Genomic DNA, 22,675 nt, shown 5'->3' on the forward strand with positions numbered 1-22,675 from the left:
ACCCTTCGGTGAAGAAGACAGACATGTGTAACAAGCAGCTATAATTCATTGTGGTAATGTTGCAGTTAATATATGCAGGCAATACTATGGGAACATTGAAAGTAAGCAATCAATAGACATTGCTGTCCTCTCTGGCTTGGTTCCGTTTGTTTTAATGAGCAGTTTGTCTGAGAGAAAGGAAGAAGGGCATTGTTGGAGGAGTCCTCTATGCGGGAAACAGATGCTCTAAGGGGCACAGAACAGAAACAGAAGTTCATGTAGCCCAGAAAGAAAGCATTTTGAATGTTGAATTTTTAAAAGGCTGCCTAAAACCAGGGCTGAAGGTTCTGAATTCTTTCTGATAGGCACAAGTTGAAACCTCAGAAACACCCCCTTTCTTTTAGAAATATAAATATTTAAGTGGGAGACATCGTGGGGTAGAGGAGAAACTGATGGAGGGAGATGCACGTGAGGGTGGCAGAGTTTAGAAGTGGGACAAGATGCCAGCAGAAATGGAAGCTCTCCCTAGAGGGGGAATAGGAAGATTTTTGATCATCTCCAACCTAAGTTACTTTCTTATTGTTACTTTTTAATGGATATAAAAGGGAGGCCATATAGCAAGGTAATTGGACAATAAATAAAGCTTATTTATAGTCAATGCCATTGTTCTCCCTCTACGGTGATCTGAGATTTTTATTTTTTTTACATGATTACTTCGAGTTATTTGAGGGACTGTCTTTCTGCCCAGAGTCATCATACGACTCACAGGATTTCTACCATCATTCACCTCCTAACACACACAAACCCCAAAGACACACACACACATACACACCACAGACACACACAGACATGAACACGTTTCAAGAAGTCTCTGATTTGTTTAGGGTAGATTTACTTTTTTACTTTTTAAAACCTTTTTCTTTTTGAGACAGGATCTCATCCTGTGACTCATACTAACTTAAAATTTCTTTGCCTCAGCTTGCCAAATGCCGTATATACAGATGTCAGCCACCGCTCCTGGCTATATTTTTCAGTTGAGAAACACTGATAGCAGGACGTGATGCTATACAGCTGTAATGTCAGCACTTGGAAGTCAGAAGCAAAAGAAATGTGATTTTAGGGCCAGCCATGGCTACGTAAGGAGTTCCAGGAAAGCCTGGAGCCTGAGCAATGCTGTCTCAAGAAAACAAACAAAACCAAACCAAAAAAAAAAAAAAAAAAGGCAAGCAAAAAATAAATGAGAGAGTATCTTAGTTTCCATATGACTTTTTTCAAAGTTATGTAGTTTTAATTTATCCCTTCCTGTTCCATTATTTCCATTTAACTTTGCATGCCCTTGCATTCTGTCTCCACTCCACTCCACTCCACTCCATAGCTCTTTACTAATTTCGTGGCCTCTGGTGCGTATTCCAAATGAAACATATATATCTGAAGATCCAAATGAGAAAAAAAAAACACACACAGCATTTCTTTTTCTGGGGCTAGGTGACTTCATTCGGAATTAATCTTTCCAGCTTCAGCTGTTTATCTGAAAATTTTATAATTTTGTTTTCCTTTAATACTTGAATAATGGCATTCCATTTGGGGAAATATAGCACATTTTTGTTGCCCATTGTTTGATGGACATCTGGGCTGATTTTATTCATAGCTATTGTGAATAGAGCTGAAATGAACATGGATGACAAAACACTCCTACAGTAGTATATAGAATCCTTCAGGTATATGCATGACCAAAGATGGTATATCTGAATTATATGATGTATCTATTTTTGGTTTTTGAAGAACTATCACACTGATTTTCATAGGGGTGAACCAGATTGTACTCCTTTCAGCTATGAATAAGCATTCCCTGTGAACATGTGTCATCATTTGGGGTTTCTGTTTTGTTTGGTTTGTCTTTAGTTTTTTACCTTAGCCATTCTGATTGGGGTAAGACAAAATCTCTAAATAGTTTTAATCTATATTTTCATGATAGCTAAAGATGTTGCATTTTTTTTTTAAAAAAAGAGTGTTTCCTAACCATTTGTATTTCATTGTTTGAGAATCCATTATTTAGTGCCATGCCCCATTATTTTATTTTGGTTGTTTTCTTGAAATTTAGGGTTCTTTTTGTTTTGTTTTGTTTTTGTTATAGAATGAGCCTTCTGTTGGATGTATAGCTGGCAACGATTCTATAGGCTGCATCTTCAATTGATGATGTTGTCCTTTATACTGAAGCTCCTTATATTATAAGATACCATATTGCTAACTGTTGTTCATAATACCCACACTATTAGGGTCCTGTTCAGAAAGTTCTTTCTGTACCAAGCTCAACCATATTCTTTACTTCCTTCTTCTATCAGAGTCAGGGTATTAGGTCTTATGTTGAGGTCCTTGATGTATTTGAAGTTGAGTTTTGTACAGTATGAGTCAAAGATGCAGTTTTATTATTCTCCATATAACTATCCAGTTTGACAAGCACCATTTGTTGATGACGCTGTCTTTTTTGTTAATGTGTATTGTTGGGCTCTTTGTCAAAAACCTTCTAACATGTCAATAATGTTCCTACCAGACACCAAAACATTGGAAAAATGCCAAGTACCAGTTTCATTACCTCTTTTGGAATTGTTGTCAATGAGGTCCCACAGACCCCAAAACATTACAAGAGACTGCCAATGCTATTGGTTACTTCCCAAAGCTTAACAAAGACCCTATTATTGAATATACCACTTACTTGGTTTATAAAACATGGTGCTCTTATGGGAGCTTCGTTCGTACTGGCTAGCTTTCATGGCCTGGAATGTCCTATGCATGCCACTGAGAAAAAGATAATCATCAGTCTTACCTAGCTGTAAATTCTACGAACTACAGTAGCAACTAGCCTGAAAAGATATGCCTATTTGTGCAATAATGGCGTGAACATCATGGGAGTAACCACCCCCACCCCCCACCCCTTTTTTTTTACCAGATTGAAAGCACATTCCACAAGATGAAACACATATCTAGCACCATTGGCAGGCCATGAACCATACAAAGACAGGCCATAAACCCTACCGTAGAATCTGATACTATTCTGCTAAATACACACATTATTAACTAAACTCCTAGTGATTTATTATATCCACAAAATAGTACATCTTTCAGTCCTCAGAATGTTATTTGGAATAGATGGCAATTACCACAGATACCTACAATGGTTCAAGGTGCAAAGAATGAGAGACTATGGGATGCTCATCCATTAAGGACACATCTGTGTCACACATCTTCCCTTCAAGGCTCAGGGTTCATTGCAGAATAGGGCACACAAAGACTCTGAAAGCCAGAGGTGAACGACTACAATGGAACATTGTTTTACAACTATATTAGTGCAGTTGCACACATGTGGACTCACAGCAGTTGTGGTAACATGCCCAAGACCTGTGCAAGTTCAAGCTAGACAAGAGTCCCAACACAGAGAAAGGAAGTCAGCACAAAGTCCTGTGATCGACAGCGCCTTCAGTTGTAGGTATAAGGTTCTATTTGCTAGGTAGGCCCATGGTATTTGTAATGCCCTTTGAAAATTTTTTATACTTAAAATATGTATTTTTTTAAAAAAATACATATGGCTTGAATCTTCTTTGATTCTGCCACTCATTATCTGTTCAGTTATCTGCTTATTTTATGTAAAAATAATTAGATAATATATAAAGAATAAAATGATTAAGACTTAAACCAAGATGGAAAAAAAAGAAAAAGATATAAGTGGAAGTATTTCCCTTGTGTTTTTGTTGTTGTTGTTTCTTTTTGTTTTTGTTTTGCTCGTTTTTTTTTTTTTATTTTGCTGGTACATGTTACCATCTAACTCAAGGCCAGGCAAACACTCTACTAATGACTTATACCCCCAGCCTCCCATGAAAAAGTTTTAAGAGAGATTTTTAAGGTCAAGTTACCAAAATTTAACAATTGAATATGATACGCTCATGTATCTAGTAGGCTCAGGAGTCAGTGATTCAAGGGCGGTGTACTCAGGATTCTGGTTTTATATTAGACCATTACACACTCCAGTTGGTCATATCAGGAAGAACAATATGTCCTGGACTGAGAAATCTAATGTCTTTCGTATTCAGTACATTATGCTTTTAAGCAAGACATATATTAAAAATAATCAGTAAATATGTATTAAATATATGATATATATAAAAACTTACACAAGAGTTCTCTTTCCGTATTTTTCTTACTGTTTATGCCAATAATTTTTAAGCATCATGATACACTCATTTCTCTTGTCAATTCCATTGAGTAAGCAATTTCAACCGAATACATTGAATGGCACCTTTGAGTTATTTGGTAACTATTTTAAAAGGGAGTGAGAATGCATTAATAACTTTTAGTATATAAATTTGTCAAGCATATTCAGAAGGAAAGATGAAGGTGGGTATGTTGGAAACATTCCTCTAATGCATAGTATATGGGTTAGGAGAAGGTCATGCTGATGTCAGACTTTCCTTTTCAAATATTATCTAGCTCGCACAACAGTAAATATACAATGCTATAATTTCAGCAACATGAGCAGATTTCTCTGGAAATGAATTAATCAAACAGATTGGAAATAAAAGTATTTAATAGGTAGAAATGTTGGGTACTGTGCTCTGTTTCCACCCTCCCATAGCTTTTCCTGTGAGATAGGAGTAGCCTCAGGGTCCAAGGGAACGTATAATGCCTAGCCTTTTCCTCCCTCTGGACCCTCCAAGTCTCTCTAAACTTATCTTAGTCCTGTTTCCAAGAGAATCCAGAATTTCCAACTCTGCACCCACTTCAGTCACTGGTACTCTTCCATCAGAAGTTTCTATATGACATTATGAAATATACTAATGATAGAAAAAAATTGCCTCATGCTCCCAAATACTCTTTGAGTTTTTGCAGGTCTCAAAGATTTTGGGCTATAATCAGACCTCCATAATCTCAGTGTCTTTACTCTCTCTGATCCCAGTAGATGTCAGTCATTTTAATTTCCTCCTCCAACGTTAGAGAATCAAGCCAAGGACCACAGTAAAATAACAAGGCACAGCTCTCTAGAGACTTGGGAAAGACGTCATACGCTGCCTCCACATGGCTGCCAGTCATCCCATTTGATGTAAAGCATCTGCCCACTTCAAGGAAGCAAGCGAGACCTGGTTCTCTGTTCTAGCCTGTGAAGAAGGAGATGGCCTCATTTGTTGTATTAAGCCAGGAGCCCTGTGTTACAGGGTCATAAGCTGCTGCCTGCCATGGTTAACACGCTGAAAATTTCAACGGCTGTGTTCAATAAAGACCATGTGTGTGAGGGGAAGATGTTGGCACTTGTGGTTGTGTGTCTCATCCCCAACCCATGAGCTGCAGCTGGCACAGAGCAAAGCCCCCAGAATGTAATAAGATGGACTGCCACCCGAAATTCTTGCATTCGCTCCCACAGTCCAAGAGTCTTGCAGGCTGTTTAGATACCCGTCACACGCTGTTTCCTCTTTCTGTCTCTTTGCAGTTAATCATTTACAGCTCTGTTAATAAAATTTCATTTTGAACATTTACTGTCTCAAAGAATTACACAACTAAAAGGAGAATTCTACTTTACAAGGGGATAGATCCATGATCTTACATACTTTGTTCTAAATGATATACCCCCTCTAAGCAATTTCTTTGTAAGCGCTGTAAAATGATAGCATCTTTGATCTGGAAGTGACCTTGATGACGGTGCTCCTCGCCTGTTAATGGGAATAAAAGAACCTTAGGAGCTAGTTAAAACTCGCATTCTGACTCGGTAGGTAGGGTCAACAATTCTGATTTTCTGTCCAGCATTGAACTGCTGCCAAGACGACTCTCTGAACTCAGTTTTATGGCTAGAAGACCAGAAGTTCCTCAGGACAGTGGGCATGCATTAAGCCACAATAGCCGCCAGTCTGGAGGGAGACACATGACAGCCTTGGGAAAATAAGCCAATTGTCATCGGAGATAAAGCACTGTTATGTATATGTTATTTTTATGATTTTAGCAAAGCATAAAATTATGTTCAAATCACTGTTGACCCTTTGGAAGCTGTTACGTAGGGTGCCAATATCCATTACTTCAATCACATTTTATCATTTACCCAGATAAATCATACGATGACTCATGCAGTATTTTATACAGGTTTTTTTGATTTCTCAAGTCATTTTCTTGTTAAGATAGGTATTTACATCCATTACAAAATGTTATGATTATAACTAAATATGCAACCTCTTAAACTATGGATGCTTTTAAATGTGCACACCTAGTAGGAGGAAACTATATTAATTAAAATGATGTTTGGCCAATTACAATAACAAGCGTATTGTTAGCTAGCTCTTGTATCTTTGGTTAATCCATTTTTATTATTTTGAATTTTACCACGAGGGTCATGGCCTACTCTACCAGCAAGGTTTCAGCTGATGGCTCGCGTCTTTTTTCTATGGCGGCTCCATGGAGTCTCACTGACTCTGCCTACTCTCTCTATATATATTTCTTTTAGGCTGGCTATATTTTGTTAAGCCATTGGCCAAAAGCAGCTTCTTTATTAACCAATGGTATACAGAGAGAAATCCCATATCATACACATGCCTAGTTTATAGGTATTTTTACTCTTTAGGGAAAACAATTAACATATTAAATGACTTTCCTTGATCTAACATTGCATATTAACTTCCTAACATAGATTTATGATTATTTTTATTTACTGAGTAACATGCTATGGTTGTGAGATGACAAATTAAATTTGTTGCGAAAGCATCATTGTAATTAGCATTTAAGAATCATTCATCAAACAAATTTAACTTCCTTATTGTGTTTCCTTAGAATAATAATACTAAATACTAATATTTATTCATCAACCGATGGCAGGAAGGTAATTCTTAAGGAGAGAAGAAATTATGGACTGTAGTTTGGAAACAATAATACAGTATATGTGTGTAGCTCGGGTGGCGTGCATCCCCAGTGATTTTCATTTCTGTCTCTTAGAGGAACAACCTCAAAAAGACTAGGAAGTTAATATAGGCACAGGCAGTCAGGAACCCTTGGTGCGTGTTGTTCAGGGGCACTTGGAAGGAGATTTTGGTTTGCAGTATTGAAATGATAAGGCAAAGTGGGGAAAGAAGGAACAAAGGGCATTATTATCTTATTCTCATATAATCTCTTTAGGAACTAGATAAAGCAAATACTTCTGTCATCACACATGGACAAGAATTGAGGTCCAAAGACCACACCCAGTTTGTCTAGATTTTCATTTCTGTGTGGCAGAGCTGGCATAGGAACTAGGATATCTGATTACATAGCCCCTGCGTGTTTTGTGTACTCTCCCTGTATTGCAATTTGAGGCATACACACTACAGGTAAAGACACATTGGTAACGCTGTGATTGAGGAAGTAAGGACTATATCTTCAGCCCAGTTCCTGGGATTCTTCTCCTTCTGGTTAGCAAGGAATGGCCTCCAACAGCAATTCCCCTGCCCTATTTTAGCATCTCTAGTATTTGGTACTGTGAATACATGCATACTAAAGTTTAGTGGCTGTTTATTGACAGTCACGCCAAGTACTGTGAGGAGATACAGTTCAGAAATGTGTTCAGGCCTCGAGGAGCTTGAGATTATAATGTTGCTGTGATAGCAGCATTCCTTTAGAAGATGCAGTAGATGGAGTTATTTTGGTTTCCAGTGTAGAGATTTGCACCGCCATGTAATTTAGAGCTGCGTGTGCTTGAATTGGCTTTAAAATTAGAAACTGACCATCTGTATTTTTCTTCATAAGCATGAAGTCATCCTCGCCAAAAGGTTGGTGAAAGTCAAGCATAGCTTATATTTGTGATATTATTTTTGGAAAGGAAAAAAGAATGTAGGAAAGCTTGAAAATGCTAGCAGTTGAGAGTTTTGGAGAATTTGATGTGTATACAGAGACAGTCTCTAGCCAATGAAGTCAAATTCTGAAAATTACCAACAGCGTTTAATGGACTAGGGAAAGCGAGCATGACATTTTCCGAGTATGTACTGTGTGACTGTATCTTGCCATGTGTATCCGTTTACTATTTTCATGTATTTCTAGCAACATTCAAAAAACTGGGCACGGGGCATTAGGCTGCATCACCAAGGTCAGAATGGTTAAGCAAGAACTCAAACCCAGGTCTCCTCTATGTGAAATATGATCATGTTTTCCCCCCTTTGTTTGCACTGAGCTATTCCACTCTCCCCAGCGTTGATTTGGTTCAGAAATATTTGTTTTTACAGTAAACAGTAGGGTCAGATGAATTCAACTGAAAAATGCATGCATTGTAAAAATACTAAATCATAAAATGATTGGAAATTATCTTTGGCTTTTGCACAGAGTGAAGGACAATTAATGGTTGACAGTATCTTCAAAATGAAAGCACAGTCGTAGCATATAAACATTGTTTATCTGATATTTGAATTATGCATTTATGTAGCTGCCAAAAAGTTTGCTTTTAATTAGAAAGAACCTCCTAAGGACTGGAGGCAAACAGGGCAACAGCCCCTATCTTTGTAGATAGCAAGCAAAATATTTTCCCATTATGATATACATTAATAAACTAATATCTGAGAATTTGGAGACAAAATTCCTTGCAGTAAACTGACTACCATAATTTTTATTTTAAAAAATTTCTTACCAATTTTTATATGATAGTATTATATTTCACTTGCCATGGTATAAGCATTACTTAAGAAGTTTTTTGTTTTGTTTTGTTCTGTTTTCTGTAAGTACTTTTCAACAAGTAATATAAAATGACTTGTTTTTAAAAGTTACATTTTCCTATACCACCTTTTAAATCTCGTTTTTGTGTTGTCTACTTTGATATATTTATATAAACATTCACCATTAGAAAAATCTAATAATTTACAATTTTGACATGTAAGGGCCTTGTCTCAGGAAATATTTTAGTCTAGGTTTGGGAAAGATGTTCAATTTGAATTTAAATGTTTTTTCAGGGCTTCCACTCTGGAAATATGAATAAATCTCATAGCTTAATGTTTATATGCAGAAAGCCTAGATTATAGCCAAGAAGAGACAAGACAGCGTGGACATAGATATTCCCTTTTCCCTCTAGTTCTTATGTCTCATCTTTGAGGTATATTTTTAGTTGATTTGCTTTGCGGTAGTGGGACTTGAACCTAGAGTTCCAAGCACCCTGTCACTAAGTTGTATTTGAGGATTTTTTCATAAGATCAATTCTATCTGAAATTGTATTTATGTAAATTTGTTTTTAAACAGAGCCTTATGTAGTTCATGCTACCCTATAACTCTCACAATGTAGCCAAGGATGCCCTTCAGCTCCTGATAGATAGACCTAGAGGGATGTACCACCATGACATCTGAAGATAGACCTAGAGGGACGTACCACCATGACCTGATAAAGCTGAAAGTCTTTTTGTTTTTTTCCAAAAATCAGTCTGACTGATTGTACTCTTTTTAATGTTACCTATGCTTTGCCATTAAAGAAGGAAAAAAGATACATTTCCTTACTGTCCTACTTAAAGTGCAAAGGACATGGCAGCTTTTTTGAAGATGTGTTCTTCCTGTCTCTGTGTAAATTGGTACATTGCTTCCATCGGATGCCTCTAGGCATGGGAATCATCTGCATGAGAGGATGAGGACTTTTGTCTTCCCTGAAGGAGATCTTGAAATGGCCTCTTTATCACGCACCTCCTCTCTCTTGTTACAGTATCCCGCTGCTCTCATGAACCTGGGAGCCATACTCCATCTCAACGGCCGGCTCCAGAAAGCTGAGGCCAACTACTTGAGGGCTCTGCAACTCAAGCCAGATGATGTCATCACTCAGTCCAATCTCCGCAAGCTGTGGAACATCATGGAAAAGCAAGGCTTGAAGACCTCCAAGACCTGACACACAAGGACTCACCGCCTACGCTTGTCAAAGCTGGCTTCATTAACAGACAGAACTTCCCAGCAGTGCTGCGATAAACGTTCACGTGGACTTTAAGTCCGGGACCCAGGTCGTCTTGGTTACTGCTGCTGCTGGGTGAATCCACTTTGCTATGGGCACCGCCCCTTAACACCAAAAAGGGAAACATTGAACCCTCCTGGAGGGTGAAATTGTTACCCGTAGGTAGACTGTAAACCAGAGCACTTAACAGGATCTTTGGCATTTGTCGAAGGGAGGGGGGAATCTTCATTGCAGACATTGTTCGCTTTTGAAAGAGAATTTTGAACTATATTGTTCCTTCAACACTGTGAGAGGAAGGTCAGAGAGCCCATCCAGCCACCATGGACTCTTAAGGTTAAGTGTGAAAGGGGGATGATTAACGCATAGTGTGACTCCCAGTGGGCCACCAGTTGACCTTACGCTGCTGGCTTCCCTCTCTGGGACAGCCTGCTTATTGATTTCTGAAGCTTATGAAACTTTGATTTTAATACTGTGTCAGTATCTGTCTGAATCTATGGCTGTTTCTTGATGCATACACCTAAAAATTTTATGGTTTGAATGTCCTAGGCTTCCCAGTGTTGAACACCAATTGTTTGCCATGTCTCAAAAGGAATGGGAAGAGATGAGCTAACAACTCATACAGGTGGTATGAGAGGACCTAGGGAGGCCTTGGGTGTGTGTCCCAAGTCATTTTCATTTTTATATCGTCAGTATTTTCTCCATAACTTTTCATCAGATCTCATTGTGTTCATTCTTTTGAAATTACCTTTTACAATGTCTCTATACACATACTCACTGAGGCTGAAACAAAGGGATGCTATGAGTGTTCCAGTCCCGGTCCCCGATGGTGACTATAGAAGGCAAAGTCCTTGGTGCTTCCTAGACAACGGTTGTTATAATGAGTCAATGAAGAGTGAGTACATAAGGATTATTGTCAATGATGTTGTGTTTTTGAAAGAGCTGGTGTAAAATGCCCATCGATTCCGAACATAAGCCCAAACAGCGATGCAGATAAATCCTGGACAATTATCGTATTTTGCTCTTCCTGAAAGATGTCAAAAATAAATTATTTTAAGATGCCATAAAGTAAGCATCAGCCTGCATATATGACTTCTGCCAAATGCTTTTCTTATTTTTCAATAGAAAACTGAGTATTTTATTTCCTTACCTAATAATAGGTATTTCAGTGATCATTTTATAACAAGACTATGAAATGAAACAGAAAAAAAAATTTCTTTAACATTTAAAATTTGCTACAGAAAATTAAATTCCTGGAATAACAGTCCATTAGCAACTTCTTTGTAGAGAAATTAACTATTATATATCCTACATATTTATTTATTTATTATCCAACCCTATCAAAGTAACAAAAAAAAAAAGAAAACAGATTTGTTAAGCCAGTCATTTGCAGCTAAAAATTAGTTTTTTTCACCTTCCCTTTTGTACTTCATGTATATATACACATATGATCAGATTCTACTAAAGGGAAGCTGGACATGCAAAAATACTATATTTCCCCCTATATTATAGCTTGTGTCATGTATCTGAATACAGTGGGTAAAGAATCTGAAGTAGCAGTCCTATGACATTAGCCTCTTTGTGAGAAGGATAAATGTAGTGAGAATGTTTGATGGGATTAATGAGAAGGCCCTCCTACCACGTGTATATTATTTTGTAAACATTTCACTCAAGGGCCAGAAATTAAATTATAACTAAATCACTGTGGTGTCAGAATAATATTTAACATTAACAACAGCAAACCTTTTGGTCAACCAAAATAATGGGTTGAAGTATATGTCTCATTTTCTAATGCATTGGCAATTAGGACAAAAGGAAGAAAAAGGAATTTAATATAAGGCTATAAAGATGAATTCAGTGTCTAACATTTTATATTTATTTAAATAGTTGTTGCTGTGCTATTCTAGTTTCTCATTTTATGTCTTTATCGTTACTGTTTCTTTTTCTCCAACACTTGGTTCCTTTAGGTTCACCGAATGCACAGTAGCCAGACTCCATATGACTCCGTTTCCCAATGTTGTTAACAGTTGGGCCTGTGTCATAAAAGGCATGGATCTTTAATACCTACACATCCCTGACACTTTTCACTCCAGGGCTGGACTTAGTAGCTGACCAACTCGGGGAGGGGAGGGCTGGGTTGTTAGAACATGATCGAAACGTCTCTGCTCAGGGATTTATGGTGGATCATTGCAGACAGTGCTAAAAGTGTAGAGCACACGACAAGTTTACTAAATTAAAATTTTATTTTTTGAAAAACTGTTATTTGTATAAATTATCAAGATTTGTAGGCTTTCCTTTTGTAGAAATGATTGTTTTATGTGCCAGAGAATTTCAATTTTGTTTTGAACAATAAAGCCTTGTTAACAAATACGTTGTGTATTGCTTCTTTAGGACTCTTCCATAGCAACAGCACTTAAACTCTGACAGTCCTTCTGTTTTGTTTTGTGTGAGATAAGGTCTCACAGCACAGGCTTCTCAAGGTTGATCTTAAACTTGCAATTCTGTTCCCAAGTGTGGCTTGCACCACCATGCTTATCTTTTGAAGATTTATATATTATAATTGTGTGTTTGTGTGGGGCATTATGTGCGTGTGAGTGCAGGGGCCCTCCGGCTACAGCTGTCAGATCAGCTAGAGCTGTACTGAGAGGCACCATGCACAAGTTCTGGGACCCAATCTCAGGTCCTCTGAAAGAACAGTAGCATCTTAGTAACTCTTCTGCTCCTCTGATAAAACATTCTGACTAAGGCAACTTAGTGTTTGCCTTCTGGTTCCATGGGGATAAATGTCACGGTGGTCAAGTGAATGACAACAGGAAGTAGGCATAATGGCAAGAAGGAGAACCTTATTCGTTCCCCTCTTAAAACACAAGCAAGAGGCAGAGAAGGAGGGCACCAGAAATGGCAAGAAGCTTGAAAACTTGAAAGCCTTTCCCAAGTGATGTCCTTCCTCATCAAGGCTGCATCCCCTAGCCCTTTCGAAACATCACCGTCAACTAGCTGAGCACCCAATGGACGTATGGGGCACTGTAGTTTTATGGGTCAAGAAACAGCATGAGCGGTGTCAATCATCTCTCCTCAATTAGCTTGCCCAGTGTCACTACCCTCAATGACAACAAGACTGTCCCCAAGTTGTTCTGCGTTCCTGTCTATAGTTTTCAGCACTGGGACACTGTATCGAAACTGGACTCAGATTTTTTTTTAACTCTCAGCTTTCTTCTAACTAGTTCATCACCTTTCCCAATACCTCTCTCACTGAAAATGATCATGGCAATTACTAGATGCAATGAAAGGAAAATATCTTGGGAACAGGTTGTGACAATTCGGTGCTCAGCAACTGGCACCATTTACGTTCTCCCTCCGGAGTAGAAGGCTCACAAGTTAAGTGGTTTATCCCAAACTAGTTAGTAGCTGCACCCAAATAACTATAAAAACACTCCATTACTAAGAGTTCTATCATTAGTAAATGACATACCAGCACAATTGATGTAAATCTACGTATCAGTTTAGCTGTGCTGCAAAACTACTGAAGGCACAGACCACGTCTTTCTGTCTGGCATTGTTTCTCCAGCCTAGGACATTATTGCTGAGTAGAAGACCATAAAATATATAAATGAAAGTGCCAACTAATTACTCGTAAGCTACTTGATATTTTTCAGTGCTCACCTTTGTAAAGAGCTCTGATATAGGCAATACATGTTTCTCCATTTGTCTTTCACCAGAGTGATGACAGTTTTCACATAATATATGTTTCCCAGTGAAAAGAAAGGAAATACATTAAGTCTTGAATATTCTTCCTAATGCAAGGGGAGAAACGGTTTCTGTGGGTAGCTAATGTGTTAGAATCATGGCAGCTCATTTGTATACACCTTTAGAATATGGGTTTCCACTTAAATACTATAGTAGTATAACAGTATGGTAGTATTGAATTTGCATCCTACCATTTAAAAAAATTAATGAAGGAAAATTTCTAGCAAAAGAAGTTATGCATGGATGGAATATGATACTTTAAGGAGACAGGGAGAGAGCTGAATTGCAATGCAGCTTTGCTAACTTGTGCTTATTTTTGCAAAGCAGAAGAGAAGCCTGTGGGCTGGGACTTTATCTTGCTTTGTCATTTTGGGTGGTCTTCCTGCAGAATGCAGACGGCTTTTGAGCCAGTTTTCTTTCTGTCCGCCCCTCAATCCCATACTGGCCTTGGGTTCTTGTTGCTAGAGGCTTGAGCTGTATCCCACCCCACCCCCACCCTACCCCCAGAGCTCCAGTGGGATATAAGTTCCACGTGAACTTCCTGAAATTCCTCTAAAGCTTTCTTCTCAGCTTCTGAGACCTTCTCTCACTTCCTACAGCTGGTGTTACGTGTTGTTTAATTTTCTTCTAGAAAATGAAGCATTTTTATGCTGCAGGAATCTTAAGTGAAAAACACACACACACACACACACACACACACACACACACCAGATAATGTGACACATTTGTTAGCACTGATTCTAATCTAAGAAGGTAAAAGAAAATACTTAAAATTCAGCCTGGCAGAAGTTTCTCAGGATTGCTGAGATTATGGAAAGAGGATACGCATTGGCCATACTTACATTTCTGACACGGCGAAGGGAGACAGCCCTGGAGAGGTTTGCTTGCCCTATAATCCATCACATTTTCATTACTACTGATGGGCAAACTGCACATCAGCAGTAAACTGCGACTGAAGCGGGAGTGTTAAACCTGTTGACGTCGACGTTACCCTGGCTAGCCGCACTGACTAGAGATACATTTGTCTCCTGCCTCTGTTGCATCTGACAGGCCTATCACTTACTCAAGACAAAGCTGTCGGCTCCCGTTACGCGGAGAGAGTGGCACTCCGTGTTTCGAGTAATAGCTCAAGACTTTTGTAATAATTGCTGTGGTGTCCCATTTCCATCCTAGAACCCTCAAAGTAACTCCTCTGAGATTTTTCTCTTGGCAATTTTGAGCAGCTAGAGGTTATAATAAAAGTTTTTAAAACATGCAGTGGGAAAGATACCAATTTTACTCAAAAAATTGAAGATTCAAAATGGCATAAAAGAATTAAAATATCGTTTATCAATTGGACATACCTCTCAGGTACTGTAACTAATATAAAGCCAGAAAATCAGAATTGATCCAGAGAGAGAGGGATGGATACATGTTAGAGGGAAGAGGGTATACAAAGTGTCTACTTTTAATTTCAGCCGGGGCCCTTTCTATTTTGTAGTCTCATTTCACAATTAAAGGCAACACTCACTCTAATCACAATTAAGGTTTTAGTTCTTTAAAATCCATATTATAAAATAAATAAAACCAATTGAAAATCATGGTTGATTTCATGTACCTTATCCCTTTGTTTTCTTTCAAATGCATTGTGATAATCTGTATGTGGACATTTTATGTTCCTTTACAATAGATTATATTCTACCTTGCCTATTTTATGCTAATGATAATTCAGGAAAGGAAAGGTCACTAAAATACAGTGTCAAAGAACTGTGGACTGGAGGAAAGGCAGAATTGATGAAGCGCAGGTAAACCAAGCATGTGTCCCTGCTTTTCATCCCCAGAACCCTATGTGCTTTTAACAATGACAACCGAAACAGGCTGTGGAGGTTGTCCTCGGGCCTTCATTTCCATGTGTATACATTTGAACATGCACACAGGTGAACACACGCATGCATGCGCACACATACACACGTACACACCAGGCACTAGAGAGTTTTTACCTCTACCAATGCTCAGAACAAAGGGGTGATCCTGTGCTCAGACTGACTGCTCCTCAGACTGCAGTGAGTTCTGTTCTCCTGCCTTATAATCCTCTCTCCACCCAGCCATATCACTCCTTTCTCTACTTCCCTAGTGCTGGGATTAAAGGCCTGTGATCCCAATGGCTGCAATCACCTTTATGTGAGCTGTGTTTCTCTTTTAGACTGGATCAATTTCATATAGCATCTCTTTAACAGAGATCCATCTGTCCCCTGAATCCTGAGATTAAAGATGTGAGCCAACACTGCCTAGCTTCTGGTGGCTTAGCTCTGCACTTTGATCTTCAGGAAAGCTTTATTTTTTAAAACACAAACAAAATATCATGCCAGTTAGATTTATTTATTGGGGGCTACTTTGTTTTAACTCCTTTTTAATCGATCAATTATTATTTGGGATTGTTCTTTCTTTCTTTTTTTTTTTTTTTTTTTACAAATTTTTGCTCTTTATTAGTTCCAACAAGATGCTCTGAGAATTCAGTCATATCTTCCAAGCACGAGGCTTGGGCATGTACAAATGTAGACATCATTGTTAAGAGCTGCTAGTTGACTTGATTAGATGACACATTCATAGTGGTCCAGGCAGCAGGTAGAGCCCTGGGGTGCTAGCCACAATCGTGCAGAACCCAAGCCTACCACAGAGGGTAGAAGATCTTGAACTAGAGCAGGTGTTCTCATCCTCCCTGGGGTTGTGATGCTTTAGCACAGTTCCTCATATTGTGGTGATCCCCAATCATAAAATTATTTCATTGCTACTTCATAACTGTAATCTTGCTACTGTTATGAATTATAAATATCTGTGTTTTCTGATGATCTTAGGTGGCCCCTGTGGAAGGGTCATGTGACCCCCCTAAGGTATCACAACCCCACCTGTTGAGTATCACTGAATTAGAGAGAGACACAAAATTTTAGCTGAAGTCAGTTCTGGTCTTGCCAGAGCCATAAAATATTTATATTAGGATAAATTTATGAATTATATGTAACCAATACAACTGGTCTAGGTATAATGGAACACATAGTTATGGGTAGATGAACCATTAATTAGACTCCATTTCTATGTTGTGATGGCAACAGTTGTCTGTTTCTTCTGACTGGCTGGTGATCTAAGGCTCACTGGCCACTGTCAATAAATTCAGTGTGTGACATTTTGGTAGCACAACCAAATGGCATGATGGATGATTTTTTTTAAAAAAAAATCACCTTTTGGACTTTATTTATAAAAGCAAGTAGCAGACCAGATTTATCCATAAGCCATGGTTTACTGACCATGTTAAAATGAATGCATTTCACCTTGAGAGTATGTTCCACAGAATGGGTGGATTCCCTGCCACGTTGTCTGGTTCTACTTTGAAACAGACGTGGAAAGTGAGACCCTAATCACCTTTTGTCACATCTTTCTGGGAAAGCACCCTTGTATGCATGCAGATGGATGTTGAGATACAGTGTATCTGTAAAATGAATTTTTGAAACGTTGTGTCTGTAAACCAGGCATGTTGTGATTCTGAGAGTATATCAGATGACTGGTGTGGGATTCCCCTCTGTATGCTATGAATATGTTTACTAATATTGGTTAATAAAGAAGCTGCTTTGGCCTATAGCAGAAAAAAATATAGCCAGGCAGAGAGAGAGAGAGAGAGAGACAGAGAGAGAGAGACAGAGAGACAGAGAGACAGAGACAGAGAGACAGAGAGAGAGAGACAGAGAGACAGAGAGAGAGACAGAGAGAGAGACAGAGAGAGAGACAGAGAGAGAGAGACAGAGAGAGAGAGACAGAGAGAGAGAGAGACAGAGAGAGAGAGACAGAGAGAAAGAGAGAGAGAGAGAGAGAGAGAGAGAGAGAGAGAGAGAGAGAGAGAGGGCACAGTCAAGGAAATGCCATGTAGCTGTAGAAGGATAAAGATGCCTGAACCTTACTTGGTAAGCCACAGCCACATGACAATACACAGATTAATAGAAATGGGTTAATTTAATATATAAGAGCTGGGTAGGGAACACACCTAAAATATTGGACAAGCAGTGTTGTAATTTTTTTTAAAAAAATCACCTTTTGCTATATTTTAGGTGATTCTTTGTGGAATCAAAGATTTGGGGATCATGCATACTAGTTAGAGCTCCCTGGGAGCCAGATAAAAATACTCAAATACTGGCAGTTTGTCATTTTTATATTGCAGGGTGATAATGGAAAATACAGGTCTTCATGATCACTAGCTAGATTCCATTCTTCCCACTGACTGGCTCTCCTCTCTCTCTCTCTCTCTCTCTCTCTCTCTCTCTCTCTCTCTCTCTCTCTCTCTCTCTCTCTCTCTCTCTCTCTCTGCTTTACACACAACACTCATCATGAGTCTAGGAAGTCTACAGCTGAACCCAGTCACAAATGTAAGTGTCTTCACCTTTGACTCACCACCAAGGGAAACTGATGAAAAGAGAGATGTAATTTGAATGTGTTGGTTAGCAGATACTTAGCGTAAAAACAAAGGTTTCAGTCAAGTCAAAAGGAGATGAGGGCAGACATTGTTGATAACGCTAGGGACACTTTGGTGGTACTGTGATTCAATGATCTTGGCTGTGCTGTCTTCCTCTCCCCCCACCCCACAACCTTCCTCATCCTTTTTTCTTTTCCTATATTAAAGAAAAAGAGGGGGCGAGATAGGACAAATGAAGATTTGTAAGTCTTCTTCAGTATAAAAATACTTTCCAAACTGCTTTTTGAGTATCTTGGTTTTAAATTCATTTTGTCTTGGGAATATTAGCAAAACGATCAAACAACACAGATTCTTTAGAACAGGAAGGAACACACAGAGACACAGATGAAATTGAAACCACGGGATATTGCAATATTACCTTCCTTCCCTTTTGAGCTTTGGCTCGTGGGTGGGAATGTATCCCACCCACCACAACTTCATTCTGTGTGCTTCCAGGGATTTGGAGCTCTGGGGTCTCCATGGTTGTAAATCTAAGGGAGGGGATTGTTAGTTTCCCCCTCTCCCTCACAGGGAGATTTTTGCTTTACATTTTCTCGTTCAGATCGTTTTACTCTTTTGAAAGGCTTCATCTCTTTTCTATTTAGCTGCAAAGCAATATAACTAAGTATAGAGAGCCATGGTTATCTTAAAATTCTAGGTGAGGGTTCAGAAGATCACAATGGCTGCCTGGTTTGACCAAACCCATATCCTGGGAGAGTCAGCAGTTCTGACTCTGACATTAATGGCTTCAGTATAAAGCCAGGGCTGGTGTGAGGGGCGTGGACATGATCAGTATGCTCCATGGGCATGCTTCATTAATTACTTCCTCCCCTTTTGACGTAAGGATATGACTGACAAGTGTTTCCGTCTAAAAGAGTTTGATCCTGAACCGGAAACCAATTCTAACTATATGTCTCAGCGATGAAAAATAAACGAGATGAATGTTATTTCAGTGTTTCATTTTTAAAGATGGGTGTACAAAAATAGTTTTCCACTAACTAACTACTTTGATATTGGTATTTTTTAATGGCCATATGAGAAATATGAAACCAGTTGGTTCAACTTAAAATGTTGCCCTCATTGAGGCTTTCCTTCACAGTCATGAGTTAGCTGAGCTTGACATGATTTCTTTAGTCAACACATATTCACCACAGTTATGCAGCTATTCATTGTTTGTGACTTCCATACATCTGTACTATGTAGCTCTGAGGACCAAACTCTGTGCTTCTCAAGGGTTTCCTTTCTTTTTTTTTTTTTCCTAGTCTAGAGGCTATTTTCAGATATTCCGAAGAATCACTTACACTGGCCTTATTGTGTGTTTTCTCATATTTGTGTGTGTATGTACTTTGTGTATGTTGTTTGTATGTATGCACTGTTACATATGAGTATGTATGTGCACACGTCGGGAGGTGAGTAGTTAATACATGGATATCTTCCTTTATAACAACCATCCTATTATTTGAGACTGTTACTAACCTGGAGCTCACTGATTAGCTAGGCTTCTTGGCCAAGGAGCTCCCAGGATCCTCCTGTCTATGTTTTCTCCCGTGCCTGGGTTCCAGACATATGTCACAACGTCCAGCTCAATGATCCCTATGATCAGAGCTCAGGTATTCTTGCTACCCTAGCAAGCACACTGCTAAGTGATCTCTCTAGCCCCTGTATAGGGCCACGAGTGTATGGCTGGTTTGAAATATTTTTGGTGGCAGTAATTTTACTCACATATAAATGCCAAACAATTGAATATTGAATCACCTTGCCCTTCTAATTCTCTCTAGTTGCCCATGTCATACGGAATTTGCCATTGGTTCTCTGTTTCCATGAGCATTATTTCTCTAGCAAACAGGGATTTCTTCCATTGCCTACTGTAATCTCTATATTGCTTTATCAAAGGACTCTCAGTACAGATTTGCTCCATGGAAAGTGGATTTTCCAGAAGTTTTCTTAACGCCTGGAAGCCTTTGGGCTAGATTTATCCTTCACGCATATTTTGGAAAACATGAGCAGGTATATAGGAATCGAAGCATGACTTTTCTTGAAATTCAAAGACAAGTGTGGGAAATCATCACTGCATACAGCAGTGAGAAACTGGCTAGCCACTACTCCAGCAAACCATCTGTCTTCCTAGGGTTTCTATTGCTGCAACCAAACACCATGACCAAACAGCAAGTTGGGGAGGAGACGGTTTATTCGGCTTACACTTCAGCATTGCTGTTCATCACTGAAGGAAGTCAGGACAGGAACTCCAACAGAGCAGGATCCCAGTGGCAGGAACTGATGCAGAATCCATGGTAGGGGAGCTGCTTACTGGTTTGCTTCTCCTAGGTTGCGTAGCCTGCTTTCTTATAAAACCCAGAATCACCATCCAGGGATGGCACCACTCACCATGGCTTTGGCACTCCCTCATTGATAACTAAATGAGAAAATCATGGAGGCATTAACTCAACTGAGGCTCCTTCCTCTCTAATGGCTTTAGCTTGCGTCAGGTTGACACACAAAACCAGCCAGAACACCATCCACTCCTTCTGCTTGGCCTTCAGAGACATCTGTTGATATGCCTTCTGCTGTTATTAAAGATGGTGTCGCTCCTAAGAGCAACTCTGAGATCTTCTATAAAGGCATATTGTTTCTCATGTAGATAGGTGTACTGAAAATGTTCAAGAGAAAAATATTTCCTAGAATTTTTAAATATTGTAATGTCTAAACATTCTGTTATACATTGTATTGAAACATTTATTTTTTAATAGAGTCTTTAAATGAATCAGAAAATAAGACACAATATTTTCAAACCTTTTTTTCTCCCATGTCACTTTAATATACTGACAGATTCAGATAATGCGTGGCTCATCAAACTTAACTATTCATTGCATTTGGCTAATGGACTTTTGCAATTCATCATGCTGGAAAAAAAAAGACCCCTCTTACATCCTTTATTCCTTTAGACATGAGTGGATTTTTTATATCCCCGATCTCGAAACCTATGCTATTTTGCTAGATGCCTTTAAATACTTACTAGGGCAGAATTTATTTCTGATTGAGAAAGAACAAGTTTCAAAGCTACAAAAAGTAAGCGGTGGCAGTAACAACAGTAAGAAACAAAAATAGAAAGGAAACATTTTAAATAAAACCCATTGTCTATCCACATAGCATCTTTAACTTGGGACATTAAGTGAACACCAATAAAATAGTTCATTTGTAAAACTTAAATTTGGCCTGCTGGGTAGGATTTTTTAATTAAAAGTAAATGTATAATATATATAATGTGTAACATGATTGAAGTCAGTTTACTTAAGTACTTTCTGTGCAGAAAATTTTGGCAAACCCTATTTTAAGGCCCATTTCTTATCTGAAGTGTCTCTTTGCCCTTTCTCTCTCCCTCAAATTATCTCTAGTAGAGTAAACTTGATTAATGAGCTGTTTCATTTCTTAGAATAAAGCGCACATTTTCTTTTTCCCAGCAACACTTGCAAATTACTTGATTAATATCAAAAGTCTCTGGTTCACACGTGACCTTTGGATAAACAAGTTGTGATACTTTTGGCAACATGCTAAGAGGTATTCCTGTAAGTGGGCTATAACGGAAATTGCCTTTGTAATTAAATGTGGAAGGGGGAGCCTTCTTGTTCCCCCTTTCTCTCTCGTAAGAAGAGACTGTAGAACGAGACTGAGCCAAAACCAGCTATAGAATATCTTTTCCGATGTCAGGGGTCCACGTATATTTCCTCACTACCCAAAGTACAGGAAGAAAACTGTGAAATTTATGAAACTAGAGTAGAGTTAATTCATAATTTTAAGGTTCTTTTTTTCCTGTTTGCCTTTATAAAATGTAGCAACAAGAATTAATGTATGCCATGTTGATTGGAAAATATTTACCTTCTGGAAAGATGTTCCTAATAACTCACTGTCTGAGAAATAGTATGGATTTCCACTAATCTTAAAAAGGGATATGGCCTCGACTAAAAAAATATTCTAGGCTAAAGTGGATGAAGAAGAATGGAATAAAATATTCTGCCCAGGTCAGCTACCAAGTAACTTTTCACGTTGAAAATAAAAACTGTATCCCATTTCCAGCCTTTTTATTTGTCTCTCTAATATTGGTTTCTGTCTCATAGATAACTGTTAGCATACAGACTGTGTTACTTAATTCACCCTATCCTGTCATAGAGTCTAGTGATGGGTTTCCATGACTTTAAGCTGGATATCCATCAACTATATGCTCTGAGGTCAAATCAGGATCTCCATCTATGATCTCAAATTGGTTAAAACACTTTGAATAGTTGAAAAATACAATGGAAAATATGTTACAATATGTGGACATTATGTGAAATTTCAGTATCATAAAGTTTTATAAGAACACAGTCAGACATGGTCTTGCTACCACGGCATGACTGGGGGCTTCTAGCTAGCCGAGACTGACTTCAGAGCCAGCAAAGCTTACAATATTTATTGTCTGCCGGTTACAGAAGAAGTGTGATGACCCCTGGTCTAAGCCAACTGTGGTGCTTCTGTCTACTGCTTTTCCAGGCTCTGCTCCAGCTGGCACTGGCCATGGGACACTAAAA

At 38.6% G+C, this 22,675-nt stretch overlaps 1 protein-coding gene across 1 annotated transcript in view; it reads left to right on the plus strand.

The window, feature by feature from the left end:
- The window catches only part of Tmtc2 (transmembrane O-mannosyltransferase targeting cadherins 2), a 381,444-nt gene extending 369,187 nt beyond the window's left edge, over positions 1-12,257 (plus strand). Inside the window, exon 12 of the mRNA XM_075954329.1 lies at positions 9,653-12,257. Coding sequence (XP_075810444.1) covers positions 9,653-9,832 — 180 coding nt within the window. The 3' untranslated portion in view covers positions 9,833-12,257. The remainder of the gene's footprint in view (positions 1-9,652) is intronic.
- The last annotated feature ends 10,418 nt before the right edge of the window (positions 12,258-22,675 follow it).

Source organism: Microtus pennsylvanicus, chromosome 20, assembly GCF_037038515.1.
Source record: "Microtus pennsylvanicus isolate mMicPen1 chromosome 20, mMicPen1.hap1, whole genome shotgun sequence".
Lineage (NCBI taxonomy): Eukaryota > Metazoa > Chordata > Mammalia > Rodentia > Cricetidae > Microtus > Microtus pennsylvanicus.